This window comes from Halichoerus grypus, chromosome 7 (assembly GCF_964656455.1).
Source record: "Halichoerus grypus chromosome 7, mHalGry1.hap1.1, whole genome shotgun sequence".
Taxonomy (NCBI): domain Eukaryota; kingdom Metazoa; phylum Chordata; class Mammalia; order Carnivora; family Phocidae; genus Halichoerus; species Halichoerus grypus.
The window spans coordinates 103,302,515-103,321,370 of NC_135718.1; the positions used below are offsets into that span (position 1 = coordinate 103,302,515).

Below are 18,856 nucleotides of genomic sequence, written 5' to 3' on the forward strand. Positions count from 1 at the left end.
CTTGGGGACTGGCCACCTTACTAAGGCCAGTAAAAGACTTTAATTGCCCATCTCACTAGACTAAACCAGCAAATGATTATTGCAGGTCTGTCAGTGCTAGGCACTCTGACTCCTGCAATTATTCCACTCTTCCAGATCCAGGTACACCTGATTTCTCCCTCTCTTTTCCTGCCTCCTAGCCGCTGGTAATGGCTGCCATTCCTACAGTCTCCTCAGTCTGGTACCCACTGAGTGAAAGACAGCTGGGCTGGAAAGACCTCAGGAGCATCTTTCCCAGCAATCTCATTTTAGAGATGGGTTGCTAAGGTCAGAACAGGAATCAGCACAGAGCTGCCAGTGATTTCCAGGGGACGGCCAGTGACTAAATGTAAGGTCAAAAGGTGGGGCTCAAAAAGAATAAGAGAGGAATTACATGGAGAAGAAATGCAAAGGGAAGGGACATTGGACTTGGAATTAAGGGGATGTTAAGAGAGACCAGGAAAGAGCTAGAAGTGGCAGAAGGATAATATGACAAGACGCACAGAGGGGCCACCACAAGGAGGAAGCAGTTGGGAGGAGGCAACTGGATTCAAGATCAATGAAAACCAAAAATACATAAAATTCACTTCGAGGACAGCATTTTTTGTATCTGTTTCTGCCTTACCAATGTAGAAGGTCATGTACACCATTGAAATGCAAAGAATGACACTAGTAAGTGTATTGCTAAAGAGGTCAGTCAATATAAACTGAATGATTCTTGCACACGAATATCCACATATTATGCTTGCCAGGATGTCCAAGGAGAGGCCCAAGATTACATGTAACTCTAGAAAAAAGAAAATAAGAAAAAAAAAAAAGAAGTTGAACTATAATTTTCATTTCTTTCATTGATGGCATTTGGGTCTATGCACTTCGGTTTGCTTTTGAGATTTTGAATGGGACCTTGTTCTTCAGCAAGTGGGGGTTCCCCATGAAAGCCTGGCAAAACAGAGACTCTGGGGATATTATTTCCCTTACAGTCTACAGTTTGAGATTCACTTATCCAGGGACAGCAGACTCCAACGTCCTCAAAAGCCAGGCAGAGAGCATAAATGTGGAAAGTCTGTGACAGACAGGAGAGTGAATGTCTGACCAAAAGACATCCAAATTCGTATTTTTTACAAACTATGTTTGGGCCAAGCAAATCATGTCCAGGGTCGCCACCAACCTGCAGTCCATTTGTGACCCCTGCCCCCAGCCCAGGGGCATTTGGGAAATGGAGAAGAGAAATTTTCCATAGTCCCAATAACTGGGGGCAACACTGGCAGTAATGAGCAGGTGTCAGGCAATACCAAGGGCAGTCCTAAATAACAGACTGTCCCACCCCAAATGCCTCTAGCTCCCCACTGAGAAGCACTGCAATCCCCTTTTATCACGAACATTCTTTCTCCTTTCAGCACCTCTCTCCTCCTAAAACTATCACATAAACAGATCAGGAGGACACCTTTTCCCTTTTTATGCTGAGATTTCCCCGCCTCCTTTCTTTTCTACTAGAACCACTTCTGGAAACCTAGCAAAGCAACATGCTCCATACCCCCAGTGAACTTTAACCACACTAATCTATTATCACTCCCAGGACCTGACTCTCCAGTACTGCTGGAAACATTCTGCCTTCACCCGCAGGCTTAAATTCAGGATCAAGTCAATTCTTAATATCCACTCACTGAGATCCAGATCGATCTAGGAAGGAAGTTACTCTTGTGTGCCTGTGTGTGTATGGGTGTGAAGGAAAGAGATGAAACCATTTCTTTAACATTCTTTCCCCCTTCCTGTCCAAGAAAACACACAGATAGTAATTATTTTCTTGTTAACTGATATTCTACTTTAATTGGTCCAAAAGTATAGAGAAAGCAGTAAAGTTAAGACATCTTGAATGTATTTTATTTTTACTTTTTTTAAGATTTTTTTTATTTATTTAAGTAATCTGTATACCCAACATGGGGCTCAAACTCACGACCCTGAGATCAAGAGTCACATGCCCCTCTGACTGAAACTGCCAGGCGCCCTTTAATATATTTTAATTTCAGTGTGAATTGAAATGCATCATATAGGGCGCCTGGGTGGCTCAGTCGTTAAGCGTCTGCCTTCGGCTCAGGTCATGATCCCAGGGTCCTGGGATCGAGTCCCACATCGGGCTCCCTTCTCGGCAGGAAGCCTGCTTCTCCCTCTCCCACTCCCCCTGCTTGTGTTCCTGCTCTCGCTCTCTCTGTCTGTCAAATAAATAAATAAAATCTTTAAAAAAAAAAAAAAAAAAAAAAAGAAATGCATCATATAATAATGATTTTAGAAAATAAGACAAAAAAGATGCTCCTACCCGTAAACATGGAACTCTGGAGAAAGTTGCTCCGAAAAATTCCAAAACAAATGGATGTGAAGCCACAAATGATCATTGATTCTCCTCTTATGATATCAGTATACATTTTGGAAATGCCTGGAAAAGGAAATAAAAAATATAATTTAATTTGGTACATGAAAATGACGCTCTTGCACAGGAAACACAAAAATAGAAGAGAAGGAATATGTCAAACAAAAAAGAAAAAAGCCATGACTGGGGTGGGTCTGCGAGGCAACTCCAATCACCATTTTTTAATCTCTCCAATGACAAAGGAACAGGACAAGAACATTCTTTGAAGTGTTCATGGCCTCAAATCACACTTGAGTTTTGGGAATGAGACAGAACACTTCTCAGGACACAATATTTAGCTTGAATAAATATGAATAGACTCCACAAAAATCACATTTTAGAAATAAGTACAGGGGCGCCTAGATGGCTCAGTTGGTTGAGCGTCCAATCTTGATTTCAGCTCAGGTCGTGATCTCAGGGTTGTGAGATCAAGCGCTGCATCAGGCTCCATGCTGGGTGTGGAGCTTACTTAAGATTCTCTCTCTCCCTCTCCCTCTGCCCTTTCTCCCCTCCCCTGGCACACGCACGTGCATGCACACACACTCTTTCTCTCTCAAAAAATAAAAGGAAGAAAGAAAGAAGTACAAAGGATGACCCAGCAATTCTACTTATAGACATATGCCGAAGAGAATTGAAAACCTATGTCCACACAAAAATTTGTCCATGAATGTTCATAGCGGTATTATTCATAATAATCAATTGAATTATTCAGCCACAGAAAAGAATGAAGTACTGACTGTTACATGTTACAACATGGATGAACTTTGAAAACATTATATAGAGTGGAAGAAGCCAAACACAGAAAACATATTGTATGGTTTGATTTGTGTGAAATGTCCAGAATAGGCAAATCCATAGACAGAAAATAGACTCGTGGTTGCCAGGGATTTGGGGGAATGGGGGTGTAAGAAGTGACTGCTGGTAGGAGATTTCTTTGGGGGTAATTAAAAATGTTCTAAAATTTGGGGCGCCTGGGTGGCTCAGATGGTTAAGCGTCTGCCTTCGGCTCAGGTCATGATCTCAGGGTCCTGGGATCGAGTCCCGCATCGGGCTCCCTGCTCCTTGGGAGCCTGCTTCTCCCTCTGCCTCTCTCTCTCTGTCTCTAATGAATAAATAAATAAAATCTTTAAAAAAAAAAAAAGTTCTAAAATTAGATGGTGATGATGGTTGTATAACTCTGCAAATATAGACCCCTGAAATCTACAGTTTAAATTTTTTTAAATTTTTTCTTTTTAAGTAGGTTCCACACTCAATAATGGGGCTTGAACTCATGACCCCGAGATCAAGAGTCACATGCTCTACTGACTGAGCTATCCAGGGGCCACTGTACAGTTTAAAAGGATGAATTTTATGGTATGTGGATTATATTTCAATAAAGCTGTTATTAAAAATTAAATACAAAATCTTATTAGCACTTAACATTCACAAACAGGTAAGTGTAATGGAAAATATAATCAAATTAATTGCTTTGTGATATACAACTTATGAATAGGGTGATAGTGACTGGTACTTGCTCAACCAGTATCCATCCTCTGTTCTTGGTAACAATACTGGTTTTATCCAGGGTGGCAACGTGTCCAGTTAAATGACCACTTTTCCTCATAGCCTGGGCTTCTAAGAGTGTCCACTGAGATAAAAATAAGTGGAAGTTACCAAGTGGGATTTTGGGAAAATTTCTTGGAGGGAGAGGTGACTTGGTTGAAAGGAGCATCTCTTTGTCCCTTGCCCTTCTTCCTCTTCTTACCTGAAATGTGGACGTGATGGCCAGAACTTTAGTAGCCAACTTGTGATCCTGAGAGTGGAAACCATACACAAAGAATGGAGGAGCAGATAAATAAACCCCACAGGGCTTTAAATGTCATCTTTTAAAGTGATTTTAAAATAAAAAAGTCATATTTCCCCATATGTTTACCAATTACAGTGCTTCCCATTGCTTTGTGTAGATCGAAATTTCCATTTGATACCAGTTTCTCTCTGCCTGACTTCCTTTAACATTTTTTTTTTTTTATAGTGCAGGTCTGCTGGTGATAAGTTCTTTCAACTTCAATATGTTTAAGAAAGTTTTATTTAACCTTTGCTTTTGAAAGATAGTTTCACTGAGAATTCTAAGCTTTTCTTTTAGTACTTTAACAATGTCGCTCCACCATCTTTTGGCTTACATTGTTTCTGAAAAGAAGTCATTAGTTTTGTTCCTCTGTATATAATGTGTCTCTTTTTCCCCCTCTGGCTGCCTTTAAGATATTCCCTTTATCATTGCTTTTTAGGAACTTGATTTTTATGTGCCATGGTGCAGTTTTCCACTTCTTGGGCTCATGATATGTTGAGCTTCTTGAAATCTGTGGTTGTAAAATCTTCATCAAATTTAAAAATTTTTCATTCATTATTTCTTCAAATAATTTTTTCTTTCTTCCTCTCTGTCTCCTCTCATTTGGGGACTTGTATATTAAGCCACTTGAAGTTGTCCCACAGTGGCTCACTGATGTTCTGTTCACTTATCTTAGTCTTTCTCTCCATGTGCTTCATTTTGGATAGTTTCTATTGCTGCATCTTTAAGTTCCCTAATACTTTCTTTTGCAGTATCTAATCTACTTCCATCAGTAGAATTTTTACCTTAGCTATTGTGTTTTTCATCTCTAGAAATTTGATTTAGGTCTTTTTTATATCTACCATATATGGCCAGTGATATGCTGATAAATCACTTCTACAAAATTAAAACAAAAACAAAACAACCTCATTTGTAGCATTTGCAAATTCCACACATAAACACTCCCACCATAGCCAATTTGAAGCTACTAATGGTTTAACAACTGGCTTGCAAAATTCCTGATTATTTAACAATGTGCTCTCATAAGCTGATAGGAGTAAGTTCTAACCCAGCCTTAATCTTTCCTCTAATTTTTTGAACATATAGAGTTACAATAACTGCTTTAATGTTTTTGTCTGATAATTCTACCATCTGCCTCATAACTCAATCTACTTATTATTTTTGTACATTTTATGGGTCATATTTTCCTGCTTCTTTGATATCACCAAGAAGATATGACTGGCAGTTGGCCCGTGACTTGGACCCGTGTGATTAGAGGCCCTTCAGCCGCTCCCCTGTGCTTGGAATGTGAGTTTCACTTGCCTTTCCCGCTCCCAGAGGCTGCTCCAAGGACATAGCCTTGAGATAGTGATGTGGTGTTCAGAACACCTACACAGTGTACGTGACTGGACCCAGGTAATGCCTCTGCATAAACTTTCCAGATTTGGTGAGCAGGTGCAGGGATGCTTTCATCTTGCTGCTGCCCAAGATAAGCCTTGTATGTAAGTCTTTTGCTTATAAAAGCTGCCACCTACCAACCTGCAGTGACCTGCCTCTTGCTTTAGTTTCTCCCTGCCCTCCATGTATGGGGGTCAGTTTCAAATCACACCCAGGAAACTCCCAGGAGGGTTGCTAACCAATCTTCAGCTTACTACCTGTTGCTAGCTTTGACCGTGACAGAAGGCACAAAACTACTGGTTAAACAGGTGTAGAAACTATTAGCACATTTGATTTAGTTAGTCAAGAAATCCTTTCATCCTTTCCTCAAATTCAGTGAGTCAACCAGGAACAGGTAAAATACGAGGTCTGAAGTATGAAGCTTTTTTTTTTTTTTAAAGATTTTGTTTATTTTAGAGAGAGAAAGAGCGAGAGAGAGCATGAGCAGGAAGAGGGAGAGGAAGAGGAAGAAGGCTCCCTGCTCAGCCCTGATGCAGGGCTGGATCCCAGGACCCTGGGATCATGACCTGAGCCGAAGGCAGATGCTTAACTGACAGAGCCACCCAGGTGCCCCAGTATGAAGCTTTGACTTTGACTTATAGTTGTGTTTAATGGCAAAATACCACAAGAATTACTTCCCTATTCTTTATTGGCTTAATGTAGAACTAACTTATATTCTCTAATTCATTGTAAAATTTGGAAAAAGAAAGAATAAAACAAAAACCACGTACAATTTCATGACTCAGATACAACCTTAATGTTGAGGTCTTTTTCTAAGCTTATAAACTTTTTCCTCAATTGAGATCATACTAAAACTTTGTATTTTATTCCTTTATAAGGACCCTATTCCAGATTTGTTTTAAAGTAAAAATTGTTTGAGCCCAGTGCATTCTTTTCAAACAGGTAATAAATAGACAATTTCCTTTTCACTTGCGTGTGAACACCCACCACTTTTTTCAGTGGGTCAGGCCATTGAGACCGCAGGGTTTACAGTGCACAAGGGCACCACATCAAAAGAAGCACTATTAACATTATAGGAACTGTAGTTTTGTATATTATGATAATTTTAGGCATGTGGCAAAAAATATCTTTCCTTTAAAAATTAATGTATTATGACAGTTAGAAATAAACTGTTTTGAAGAAAGGACCATTTATCTAATTCACACATACAGCCAAAATGGTGACTCTGTGAATACCATAAATAAGAGTGATATCCCTGCTAAAAATGAGTCAAATTTATTAGGAAAAAATGTTATTGGATCCAGAATCCACATACCACCTTGAGCATTATTGACATAAAGAAAATATCAACTAAGAGCTAAATAGCTTCACTAGTTTTCTTTTAAAGAAATAGAAAACTCTCTATTATACTTCCTTTTTGAAAAAAATTTAATATAGAAACTGCAATAAATAATGTTTATAGCCACTTACAGTCAAGAGATTTCAGGAAAAGGAGCAGGAAAAAAATGAGGTGAATAAAACAACTGGCAAATACAAATGGCTAAATGAGAAAGGCAGATGAAGGAAAAATAGGAAAAAAAATTATACTTAAAAAAGAGAGAGAGAAATAAAAGAGGACAGGATCAGACTCTTTGAGAAATATGACAATTTAGGATATCACTACCAAAAGTGTCTTAAAACTTACATTTTCCCAAATGCAAGTATAAATGGGTCTAAAGGGGTGCCTGGGTGGCTCAGTTGTTAAGCATCTGCCTTCGGATCAGGTCATGGTCCCAGGGTCCTGGGATCAAGTCCCGGCGTCGGGTTCCCTGCTCCTCTGGAAGCCTGCTTCTCCCTCTCCCACCCCCCTGCTTATGTTCCCTCTCTCGCTGTATCTCTCTCTGTCAAATAAATAAATAAAATCTTAAATAAATAAATAAATGGGTGTAAAATTGGGAATCCCACTTGCAGGCAAGGTTGGAGGTTTCCCATTCCAATCATAAGGCAATATATTCCACTAAATATAAATATGTTAAAATTGGTTAGAAAAATATTTCCGAGTCAAAAACAGAAACCTTAGCATCTAATCATTTCATGTTTTTACTGCTGTTTAATAAAACATGACAACAGGGGGATATTTCAGAGTGAAATCATCTTTTACCAAATAAGAGGGGAAGTACTGCAAGACCCGAAACCCTCTTGGGAATAAGCTATTATTGAACATGTTTGCCCAACTATGTTCTGACCCATTTCTTTTAAATAAACTACACCCCCTTCCACTACCTGCTTAAGGTTAGCTAGTCCAAAAGGGAGGCAGTTCTTCTTCTTCTTCCCTCTCCCCCTTCCCTTCCCCCTCCCCGTCCCCTTCCTTCCCTTCTCCTTCTCCTTCTTCTTCTTTCTTCCTCCTCCTCCTCCTCCTCCTCCTCCTCTTCTTCTTCTTCTTCTTCTTCTTCTTCTAGTGTATATATTTTTAAAATTTTTGTGTGTTTTTTTTATCTTTTTTTAATTTAAATTTTACTTATTAACATGCAGTGCAATATTGGTTTCAGGAGTAGAATTCAGTGATTCATCACTTACCTACAACACTCAGTGCTCATCACAAGTACCCTCCTTAATACCCTTCACCCATCTAGCCCATTCCCCCCACCCAACTCCCTCCAGCACCCCTCAGTTTGTGCTATATTGTTAAGTGTCTCTTATGGTTTATTTCCCTCTATCCTCCCCCCCCATTCCCATGTATTCATGTTTTCTTTCTTAAATTCCACATATGAGTGAGATCATACTATATTTGTCTTTCTCTGACTGACTTATTTCACTTAGTATAATACACTCTAGCTCCATCACGTTGTTGCAAATGGCAAGATTTCATTCTTTTTGATGGCTGAGTAATATTCCATTGTGTATATATACTACATTTTCTTTATCCATTCATTGGGCTCTCTCCATAGTTTGGCTATTGTTGATAGTGCTGCTATAAACATCAGGGTGTGTGTACCCTTTCAAACCAGCATTTTTATATCCTTTGGATAAATACCTAGTAGTACAATTGCTGTGTCTAGGGTATTTCTATTTTCAGCCTTTTGAGGAACCTCCATACTGTTTTCCAGAGTGGCTGCACCAGTTTGCATTACCACCAACAGTGTAAGAGGGTTACCCTTTCTCCACATCCTTGTCAACACCTGTTGTTTCTTGTGTTGTTAATTTTAGCCATTCTGACAGGGGTGAAGTGGTATCTCATTGTGGCTTTGATTTGTATTTCCCTGATGATGACTGATATGGAGCATCTTTTCATGTGCCTATTAGCCATCTGGATGTCTTCTTTGGAAAAATGTCTGTTCATGTCTTCTATTTCTTGACTGGATTTTTTGTCTTTTGGGTGTTGAGTTCTTTATAGACTTTGGATACTAACCCTTACCAGATAGGTCATTTGCAAATATCTTCCCCCATTCCATAGGTTGCCTTTTAGTTTTGTTGATTGTTTCCTTCACTATGCAGAAACTTTTTATCTTGATGAAGTCCCAATGTTCATTTTTGCTTTTGTTTCCCTTGCCTCTGGTGATGTGTCTAGTTAGAAGTTGTTTCGGCCAAAGTCAAAGAGGTTCCTGCCTGTGTTCTCCTCTAGGATCTTGACGGTTTCTTGTCTCACATTTAGGTCTTTTCATCCATTTTGAAGTTATTTTTGTGTAGGGTATAAGAGAGTGGTCCAATTTCATTCTTTTGCATATAACTGTCCAGTTTTCCCAACACCATTTGTTGAAGAGACTGTCTTTTATCCATTGTATATCCTTTCCTACTTTGTTGAGGATTAGTTCACCATATAGTTGTGGGTCCATTTCTGGGTTCTCTATTCTGTTCCATTGATCTATGTGTCTGTTTTTGTGCCAGTACCATACTGTCTTGATGACTACAGCTTTGTAATAGAGCTTGAAATCTGGAATTGTAATGCCTCCAGTTTTGTATGTCTTTTTCAGGATGCTATTCTGGGTCTCTCGTGGTTCCATACAAATTTTAGACTGTTTGCTCTAACTCTGCAAAAAATGCTGGTGTTATTTTGATCGGATTGCATTAAATGTGTAGATTGCCTTGGGAAGTATAGACATTTTAACAATATTTCTTCTTCCAGTCCATGAGCATGGAATGTTTTTCCATTTCTTTATGTCCTCTTCAATTACTTTCATAAGTGTTCTATAGTTTTCAGAGTACAGATCTTTTACCTCTTTGGTTAGGTTTATTCCTAGGTATCTTATTGTTTTGGTACAATCGCAAATGGGATCAATGCCTTGATTTCTTTTTCTGTTGCTTCATTATTGGTGTATAAAAATACAACAGATTTCTGCACATTGATTTTATATCCTGCAACTTTGCTAAATTCATGTATTAGTTCTAGCAATTTTTTGGTGGAGTATTTTGGGTTTTCTACATAGAGTATTACGTCATCTGGAAAGAGTGAAGTTTTGATTTCTTCCTTGCCCATTCAGATGCCTTTTATTTCTTTTTGTTGTCTGATTGCTAAGGCTAAGGCTTCCAGTACTATGTTAAATAGTAATAGTGGAGTGCACATCAAAAGGGAGGCATTTCTAACAAGAGGTAGCAAGGCCTTGGAAAAGTTTCACTGGGGTAGGGCAGAGTTTCTACCTTGAGGCTTAGAATTCAGTGGAATGGAAAAAGAATGCTAATTTTTATCACCTTCTAGAAAGGTTACTTTTCTTCTTGAAAAAATTATTTGAGATTATAATTGGTGCTATTTATCCCAGGTCTTGAGTTGCCTTATTTGCATTGCATCTTTCAAGTCCATCAATGCCCCATCTCCAAGAAAAATAGCATAAATATCTACTCTGCTGGATGCACAAATCATGCAAAAAAGAAAACTCACCAAGATCAAAAGAAAATAATTTATCTCTATATATTCAAGGTAAGAGAGAGAAATAAATCTGACATACCAATAGTTTTCAGTGAATTCACAGAATGAACAGGATCTGTCATGCCAAGGGTCATGCTAAAGAGTAGGGAAGACTGCAAATCCCACAAATCTCTATTAAATTTCAGAACCACATATCCAATTATGATGAATGCCACAACAAAGCTAATTAATGCTGTTAACAAGACCTGTGAAACCAATTCATAACACAGTATTAATTTAACATTTAAGGATGGCATGATTGCATTTACTTATGGAAGAATCAGATCTTAGTTATATACTTTATACAATTACTCTGAAAAAATAATTTCAAAAGGTATTCTAGGTTACCTGCCTCAAAGAAACCATCCCTTCCAAACAAAAGAGATTCTATCTCATTGTTACAAGAACAATTCACTAATATTTCTTATTGCTAGTCCAGCTTAATAGGTCCCAACATCAAAATGTTCTTAAAATGGAATGCAAATTTTTCCTACTTCTTTGTGAAATATTGCCTGGTTTCTTCAGTGTTGATCTGCAGGGCACAGGCAGAAAGAGAAGTAAAACAAAGGGCAAAGATGACATGCTGGCTGATTTGGCCCTCTTATTAAGGGCTTTCTAGAAGCCTTATTCAACAGACGTCTGTATACATTTCATTAGCCACAGTCTCTTCTGAGGCTACACAGCTACCACTTGCTGGGAAATAGAATAATTCACACTGGGCCCACTATCATACCAAGCAAAATCTAGTAAGTTTATGTTAATGAGAAAGAAAGAGAGAATGCATATCAGATAGGCAATCAGCAGTGTCTGCCTCAAAAATAGAAATAGAATATAAGACTTTTAAACAAGAAGAAGGAATTAAAGGACAAAGACAACCGAAAAATCGACTTGATTGAGAAGGGAAGAAAGAATAAGAAGCAAAGGAAAAGCATGGTAAGGGCAAAGTATAAAATTATATTGAGAAACAAATCCAAATCTATTTCTTTGGATTTTTAATTTTTTTAATTTTTTAAAGATCTTATTTATTTATTTGACAGAGACAGCACAAGCTGGGGGAGCTGCAGAGAGAGAGGGAGAAGTAGGCTCTCCACCGAGCAGGGAACCCAGTGCAGGACTCAATCCCAGAACCCTGGGATCGTGACCTGAGCCGAAGGCAGACGCTTAACCAACTTAAGACTGTAGACTGTGCCACCCAAGTGCCCCTATTTCTTTTGATTTTTTAAAACTTATTTTTAATTTATATACAGTGAAATTCATTCTTTTGATAGAGAGTTATATGAGTTTTGGCAGATGCATACAGTCATGTAACCATGACCACAATTAAGAAACAAAACAGATCACCTCAAAAAATGTCCTTGGGGTGCCTGGGTGGCACAGTCCATTAAAGTATCTCACTCTTGGTTTCAGCTTAGGTTGTGACCTCAAGATCATGAGATGGAGCCTCGCATTGGGCTCCATGCTCAGTGTGGAGTTGGCTTAAGACCCTCTCTTCTGGGGTGCCTGGGTGGCTCAGTCGTTTAAACGGCTGCCTTCGGCTCAGGTCATGATCCCGGGGTCCTGGGATCGAGCCCCGCATAGGGGTCCCTGCTCGGCAGGGAGCCTGCTTCTCCCTCTCCTGCTCCCCTTGCTCGCTCTCTCTTTCTCTCTCTCTCTGTCAAATAAATAAATAATTTAAAAAATCTTAAAAGAAAAAAAAAGACCCTCTCTCCTTCTCCCTCTGCCCCACCCCCCTTGTTTGTCTCCCTCTGTCTCAAAAAATAAACAAATAAATGTTGACCCTTTGTAGTTAATTCCTTTCCCTCTCCCCAGTCTCTGGCAACAAATGATCTTTTCTCCAAACCTACTGGTTTGCCTTTGCTAGAAGGAAGGTCTATGAATAGAATTATACATAGGTAGCCTTTTGAGTCTGGTTTCCTTCTCTTAGCATAAGGCACCTGAAATTCTTCTATGTTGTGGCCCTTAATGCTCCTTTTTCATTGCTGGGTAATATTCCATTATAAGGTGTGTCACAATTTGTTTATTCATTCATGAGCTGAAGAGCATTTGAGTTGTTTCTAGACTTTACAGATTATGAATGAGGCAGCTATAAAAATGATTCACACAGAGGTTTTAGTGTAAACAAGCTTTCATTTCACTTCAGTAAATACATAGGAGTGGAATTGCTGGGTCATATGGCAGGTGTATGTTTCACTTTATAAGAAACTCCTAAACTGTTTTCCAAAGTGGCTGTACCATTTTGCATTCTCACTGCATTCTCACCAGCACTCGGTATTATCAGGCTTGTTATTGTTGCTGCTATTGCCATTCCAATAGATATGTAGTGGTACATGTCACCATAGTTTCAATTTCTATTTCTCCAATGACTTATGGTGTTGAGCATATTTCTAAACACTATTTTCTTCCACATATCTTCCTTGGTGCCTCAAATCTGTTCAAATCCTTTGCCCTTCTATTTTTTTTTCTGAGTCTATTTTTAACCACAACAAATATTAAACTAGTTTTTAAAGCAGCAGAGATTCTCAACCTGGATAAAATAATAAAATCTAGCTATATATTATCAAAAAGACATCTAAACATAAGGACCCAAAAATCTTGAAAGTGGAAAGATGGAAAACTTGTAGCAGGCAAATACTAAGCAAAACAAAGCTGGTATGCCTATAGTAATACCAGATGAAATTGACTGAAGGCAAAATGCATTATTTGAGATAAAAGGGTAACTAGATAATGAGAAAAAAATAACTAGGAAAATAACAATACTTGTAGGCACTTAAAAACAGAGTTTCTATCTACATAAAGTAAAAACTGGCAGAATCACAAAGAAAAATTGATAAATCCATAGTTATAATGGAAGTTTTTTTTATTAAGTTGAAAAACAATACTGGCAAAGATACGGAAGACCAAACTTCATAATAAACAAAATAAGTTACTGAACAAATTTAGACCCCTGAACTCAAAAATTAGAAAATATATACTCTTACAAAGCAAACACAGAACATTCTGGAGAACTGGAGTACAAGGCCACAAAGCAAATCTCCACAAATCACAAGAGTTGATATACAAAACACATTCTCTGGTCACAATCTGATAAAAGAAATAATAATAATAAAACATATTTGGAAATTTTAAAATAACTTCTAAGTAATTAATAGGTTAAAAAGCAAATAATCCAATTAAAAATGGGCAAAGGACCTAATAGACATTTTTCCAAAGAAGACATGCAGATGACCAACAGACACATGAAAAGATGCTCAACATAACAAATCATCAGGGAAATGCAAATCAAAACCACAGTGAGATGTCACCTCACACCAGTCAGAATGGTAGTATCAAAAAGGCAAGAAATGACAAGTGTTGAAACGGATATAAAGAAGAAGGATCCTCATGTGCTGTTGGTAAGAATTTAAATTGTTGCAGTCACTGTGGAGAAAAATATGGAGTTTCCTCAAAAAACTAAAACTAGAAGTATCATAAGATCCAGTAATCTCACTTCTAGGTATTTATCCAAAGAAAACAAAACACTAATTCAAAAAGATATATGCATCCCTGTTTATTGCAGCATTATTTACAATAGCCAAGATATGAAAGCAACCTAAGTGTCCATCAATAGATGAATGGATAAAGATGTGGCATATATATATATATATATATATAAAGCTTGTTTACACTAAAACCTCTGTGTGATATATGTATATATATATATAAAGGAATATTACTCAGCCATAAAAAATGAAGCTTTGCCATTTAAAACAACATGGATGAACCTAGAGAGTATTGTGCTAAGTGAAATAAGTCAGTAAGAAAAAGACAAATACCATATGATTCCATTTATGGTGGAATCTAAAAAATAAATAAATAAATAAACAAAAACCAGAAATAGACTCATAAATACAGAGAACAAACTGACGGTCGCCAGAGGGGAAAGGGGTGGGGGGATGGGCAAAATAGTAGAAGAGGTCTAAGAGGTACAAACTTTCAGTTATAAAATAAGTCACAGGGATAAAAGTACAACATAGGGAATATGGTCATTAATATTGTAATAACTTTGTATGATGACAAATGGTGACTACACTCATCATGGTGAGCATTTCATATGTATATGATTATCAATCACTAGGATATACACCTGAAATTAATATAATATTGTATGTCAACTGTACTTCAATAATAAATAAATAAATAAAACAAAATTCTTCCACACATGGGGAAAAAATAATCAATGGGTCAAAGGAAAAAGTATAGTAAAAATTTTACGTAGGTTTGGGATGTAATGAAAACACTAAAAATCATGGGGTGCCTGGATGGCTCAGTTGGTTAAGCATCGACTCTTGATTTCGGCTCAGGTCATGATCTCAGGGTTGAGAGATCGAGCCCCTTGCAGCTCTGCACTGGGTGTGGAGCCTGCTTAAGATTCTCTCTCTGCCCCTCCCCTGCACCATGTGTGTAGGCAGGCAGGCACGCATGCACTTCCACTCTCTCTCTAAAAAAATACAAACAAAAACAAAAAACACTAAAAATCAAAACATGGGTGAAGCTAAAAGAGTAGTTACAGAAAAATTTAAAACCTTAAATGTACAAAATACAAAAAATAAGAAAGCTAAAAATCAACCAACTAATATCTAAGTCAAGATGTTAGAAAAAATACAGAATAAAACTAAAGAAAATAAAATGTTCTTTGAAAGGGAAAATAAAATCATCTGGCAAGCATGACTAAGAAAAAAAGAGAGAAGCCACAAATAAAACAATCCTAGTAGTGAAAATGGGCAAACCTTCAGAGACAGTTGAGATGAAGTCAGATGTGGGATTAGAATCCAGGTTCTGCCATTTATCAGCCTTGTTTGTGACTGCTGAGCTGCAATTTGTTTATATATAAAATGGAGATATTTACTCAGTGCCTACTCACAGTGGTCACTCAGCAAATATTTATTCCTTCTCTCTCCCCCTCAACTCCCTTTTAATAGTGGTTCCACAGAATAAGGAGGATAGAACAACTAAACTGTGAGATTTATGAATGATTAATCTTCTTTATAGACATACATATTGTCTGCTAACATAAATAAGCAAGAGTGATCATAATTTTTTAAAAAATTGTTTTTACCTGCCAGAACACATTCTTGAGGATACAAAAGTCCACATCCAAAGCAGCCATAAATATAATTATAGGTGAAAAATAACAATAAAGTGAAAAACTTGGTGTTCTCAGAAGAGGATAGACAATTTGGTACACCTAAACTAACAAGGACAAAAAAGAAATTAGTTGGCTGCCATTCTGAGGTATTAGAAATTAGTATTAGGTAACTTGAGGTATTAGAAATTGGTGTTATATCAATCAATGTAAGTTTTAGTATATTCCAATCTGCAACTAATGAGCAATTATCTATGAGGCCAGTCCTCAGGGTTTTGTAGATTTCTTGATCTGACTGTCCAGATGAGTTATATGTACAGTCCTCTATTCACCAGAGAATTTTGTGAGCTTGGGCTACACAAACATTGTTTGTGGTAAGACTGTAATCAGTGTTTTCACAAGTGATACCCCTGCCACTGGTAATCTCGGACAGGAGTTCAGGTGTTCACAGATAAGTGTTTTTTTTATTTGACTGTTAGATATTTATTCTAATTTGCATTAAGACAGAAAAAGAGAAACTTGCACAGGTACTTGTGATTTCACAAACATTTGCTTAGGATTTTTCATTTCAGTCCTTCAGTGACTTGGGACACCTGGGTGGCTGTCAGTTGAGCATCTGACTCTTGGTTTTGGCTCAGGTCGGGATCTCATGGGTTGTGGAATTGAGCCCCGGTTTGGGCTCCCTGCTCAGCCAGAAGTCTGCTTGAGATTCTCTCCCTTCTGCCCCTCCCACCTCCTGCACTTCCCCGGCGCTCGCTCGCTCTCTCTCAAATAAGTAAATAAATCTTTAAAGAAAATAATAAAGTCCTTCAATGAATCAAGTAGAGAAAAATAACACAGCTAATAGCACATATTGTGTATATAAGACATAAATCATGAAGGTTGTACACTAAAGTTTTTGGCTCAACTAATATTTTATTCTTCGTTACTTAACCTCCCTGTGCCTCAGTTTCCTCACCTGTAAAATGGGATAGAATACCTCCTTCCACTGGGTTTCTGTGAAGGTGAGTGAATTAACTCAAGAATTAATAAGTTGAGCATAGCATAGCATATAGAGAAGTTGAATCACTATGTTGTACACCTGAAACTAATGTAACATGGTGTGTCAACTATACTCAAATAAAACACATTTTTAAAATTAAACAGCTCCATATTTCACTGGAGAAAAAGAATTAATAATAAGCTAATAAACTAATAAACACAAAACACTTTAAAGCGAGCCTGGCACATAGTAAACACTCAAAGGATGTTAGTAGTAACTCGGGTGTTTCGGAAGAGTAACAAGAGGCTTTTAAAATCCCAGATAGATACAAGCATCGTCTCCATTTTTAAAAAATAAAAAGAATGAGTGGAGACAAATCATTATTGATCACACTGTTATGCATTTGAAATCAAGAGTTAATAAATTAATAAAATTTTTCTTGTATCTATATTATATATTATATGACACATTTTGCATTGAATCTAGCAGTTAGGAAAGAGTAACCATGTTTCATTATGACAATAACAGCTGCCTTTGTTGCAGACAATAGCACGGATGAAGCCCGTATATGGACAGGGGAAAGAAACAAGAGCGAGGCTCCCAAGGCAGACGATGAGGAACCCAAGAATGCAATCCAATTTTCCTTACTTCCATACTAGTGTTTTATCTTAAGCGCCTCTAATTTATATCTCTTTTATTGTATGGTTTTTCATTTTCAAAATTTATAATACCAGAGGAATTTTTTTCAGTAGCTGTTCACATTTTTTTTTAATTTTTATTTTTTTATTTAAGCTGGGCGTGGAGCCCAACACGGGGCCTGAACTCACAACCCCGAGATCAAGAGTCAGACGCTTAACCAACCGAGCCACCCAGGCACCCCAGCTGTTCACATTTTTTTTTAATTCCATACATTCAGGGGTAGGGGTGAGAGTGGACCTTGATTTTGGGTCTTTGTCCTTTAATTTACTAATTTATTATACATACATTACCTCCACAGAATTGTGAGCCAGTTGTCCTATCACAAATCCTACCACAGAAAGAATTATCAAGACAGTGACTTCAGAATTCTTTAAACAGGTCCTCAAAAATCCTGAAGAAATGCATGTGTTATTTAGACATAATGTATAGTTTCAAAACATTTACTATCCCCTTTCTCTATTTAATTTGAAACTTCCTGAGTGTCACATCATTATGAATAAACAATTGACAGCTATTACAAATGCTGTCTCTTCAGACACACATAATGAAGCCTCTCTCACAGGTGAATCTGGAAAATACTGAAGTTCCAACAATTTCCCATTTGCCCACTGATGGGCACATGAGGATCACTGTACAAGTGTCCTCCCTATGGATCTGAAGATGAGGAATTATGAAAAGCCAAACTTCGTATCTACATAGCACACCTTTTATTAGTAATAACTACAGCAACATATATTCTATAGTTTTCCTAAAAGCCAGAAATACTTTCAGCTGAGCTCTAACTATAGGGAAAACTGTCCTCACCAGACAAGTCACAGAAGACATGGGTTACTCTCTGCCTACATGCATTTTCTTGCCTTACCACTCTTCTCTGTCCAACATTATTCAGTTCATCCCCTCCAGAAGCAACAGATGGACTATAATCCAATTACTTTATGCCTAGGGCAAGATTCACTGTCATTCCAGATTCTGCATTTCCTGTCTTCCAGCTAAATCAGTAGATATTTGTTGAATACTTCTTTTGTGTGGGCCTAAAGTCACGTTTCTCGAACTATTTCTGCAATGCCCTTTACTGCTGGAGTACTTATCTCCACGTAATCATCAAGGATCTAGAGCTGGTGAAATTCATGGTCACCAGCACCTCCTAGTACCACAGGGGACCAGGGCCATTAGTGTGTGTTTTAAAGGCTCACCCCAGAGAAGGTGATTTTACTCACTCTGGTAAGTAAAATTGAAGAAGTTTTTATGAGTGTTTGCTTCATTGTTTCTTTATAGTCTTCCCAATTCCAGAAAGGATTTTAAAGCAGCTGACCTTTTTTCCCCAAGGAAAAAAGTTTTAAAGAGGACTAGAAACTTTTCCCTAATCGCTAGCGTTGAACTGGGGAATAAAGTACCTGTGTTTCTTAATCTGGTGTCTCATCTGCATGAATATCATTCACCATACCTACTGAATTCTTAATGATCATTGAAGAGGCCCTTACTTGTGAAGTCTCTCCTAAGTTCCCACTAGGGATGGAGTGCGTGGCATGTTCCCTGAAGTAAACTCACAC

At 37.7% G+C, this 18,856-nt stretch overlaps 1 protein-coding gene across 1 annotated transcript in view; it reads right to left on the reverse strand.

Moving 5' to 3' along the window:
* Positions 1 to 18,856, reverse strand: part of SLC9C2 (solute carrier family 9 member C2 (putative)) — a 99,077-nt gene that overhangs the window by 79,611 nt on the left and 610 nt on the right. Inside the window, exons 2-6 of the mRNA XM_036103932.2 lie at positions 17,597 to 17,697; positions 15,599 to 15,727; positions 10,544 to 10,709; positions 2,333 to 2,449; positions 644 to 805 (exon numbers count right to left, since the gene is read on the reverse strand). Coding sequence (XP_035959825.2) covers positions 644 to 805; positions 2,333 to 2,449; positions 10,544 to 10,709; positions 15,599 to 15,727; positions 17,597 to 17,697 — 675 coding nt within the window. The remainder of the gene's footprint in view (positions 1 to 643; positions 806 to 2,332; positions 2,450 to 10,543; positions 10,710 to 15,598; positions 15,728 to 17,596; positions 17,698 to 18,856) is intronic.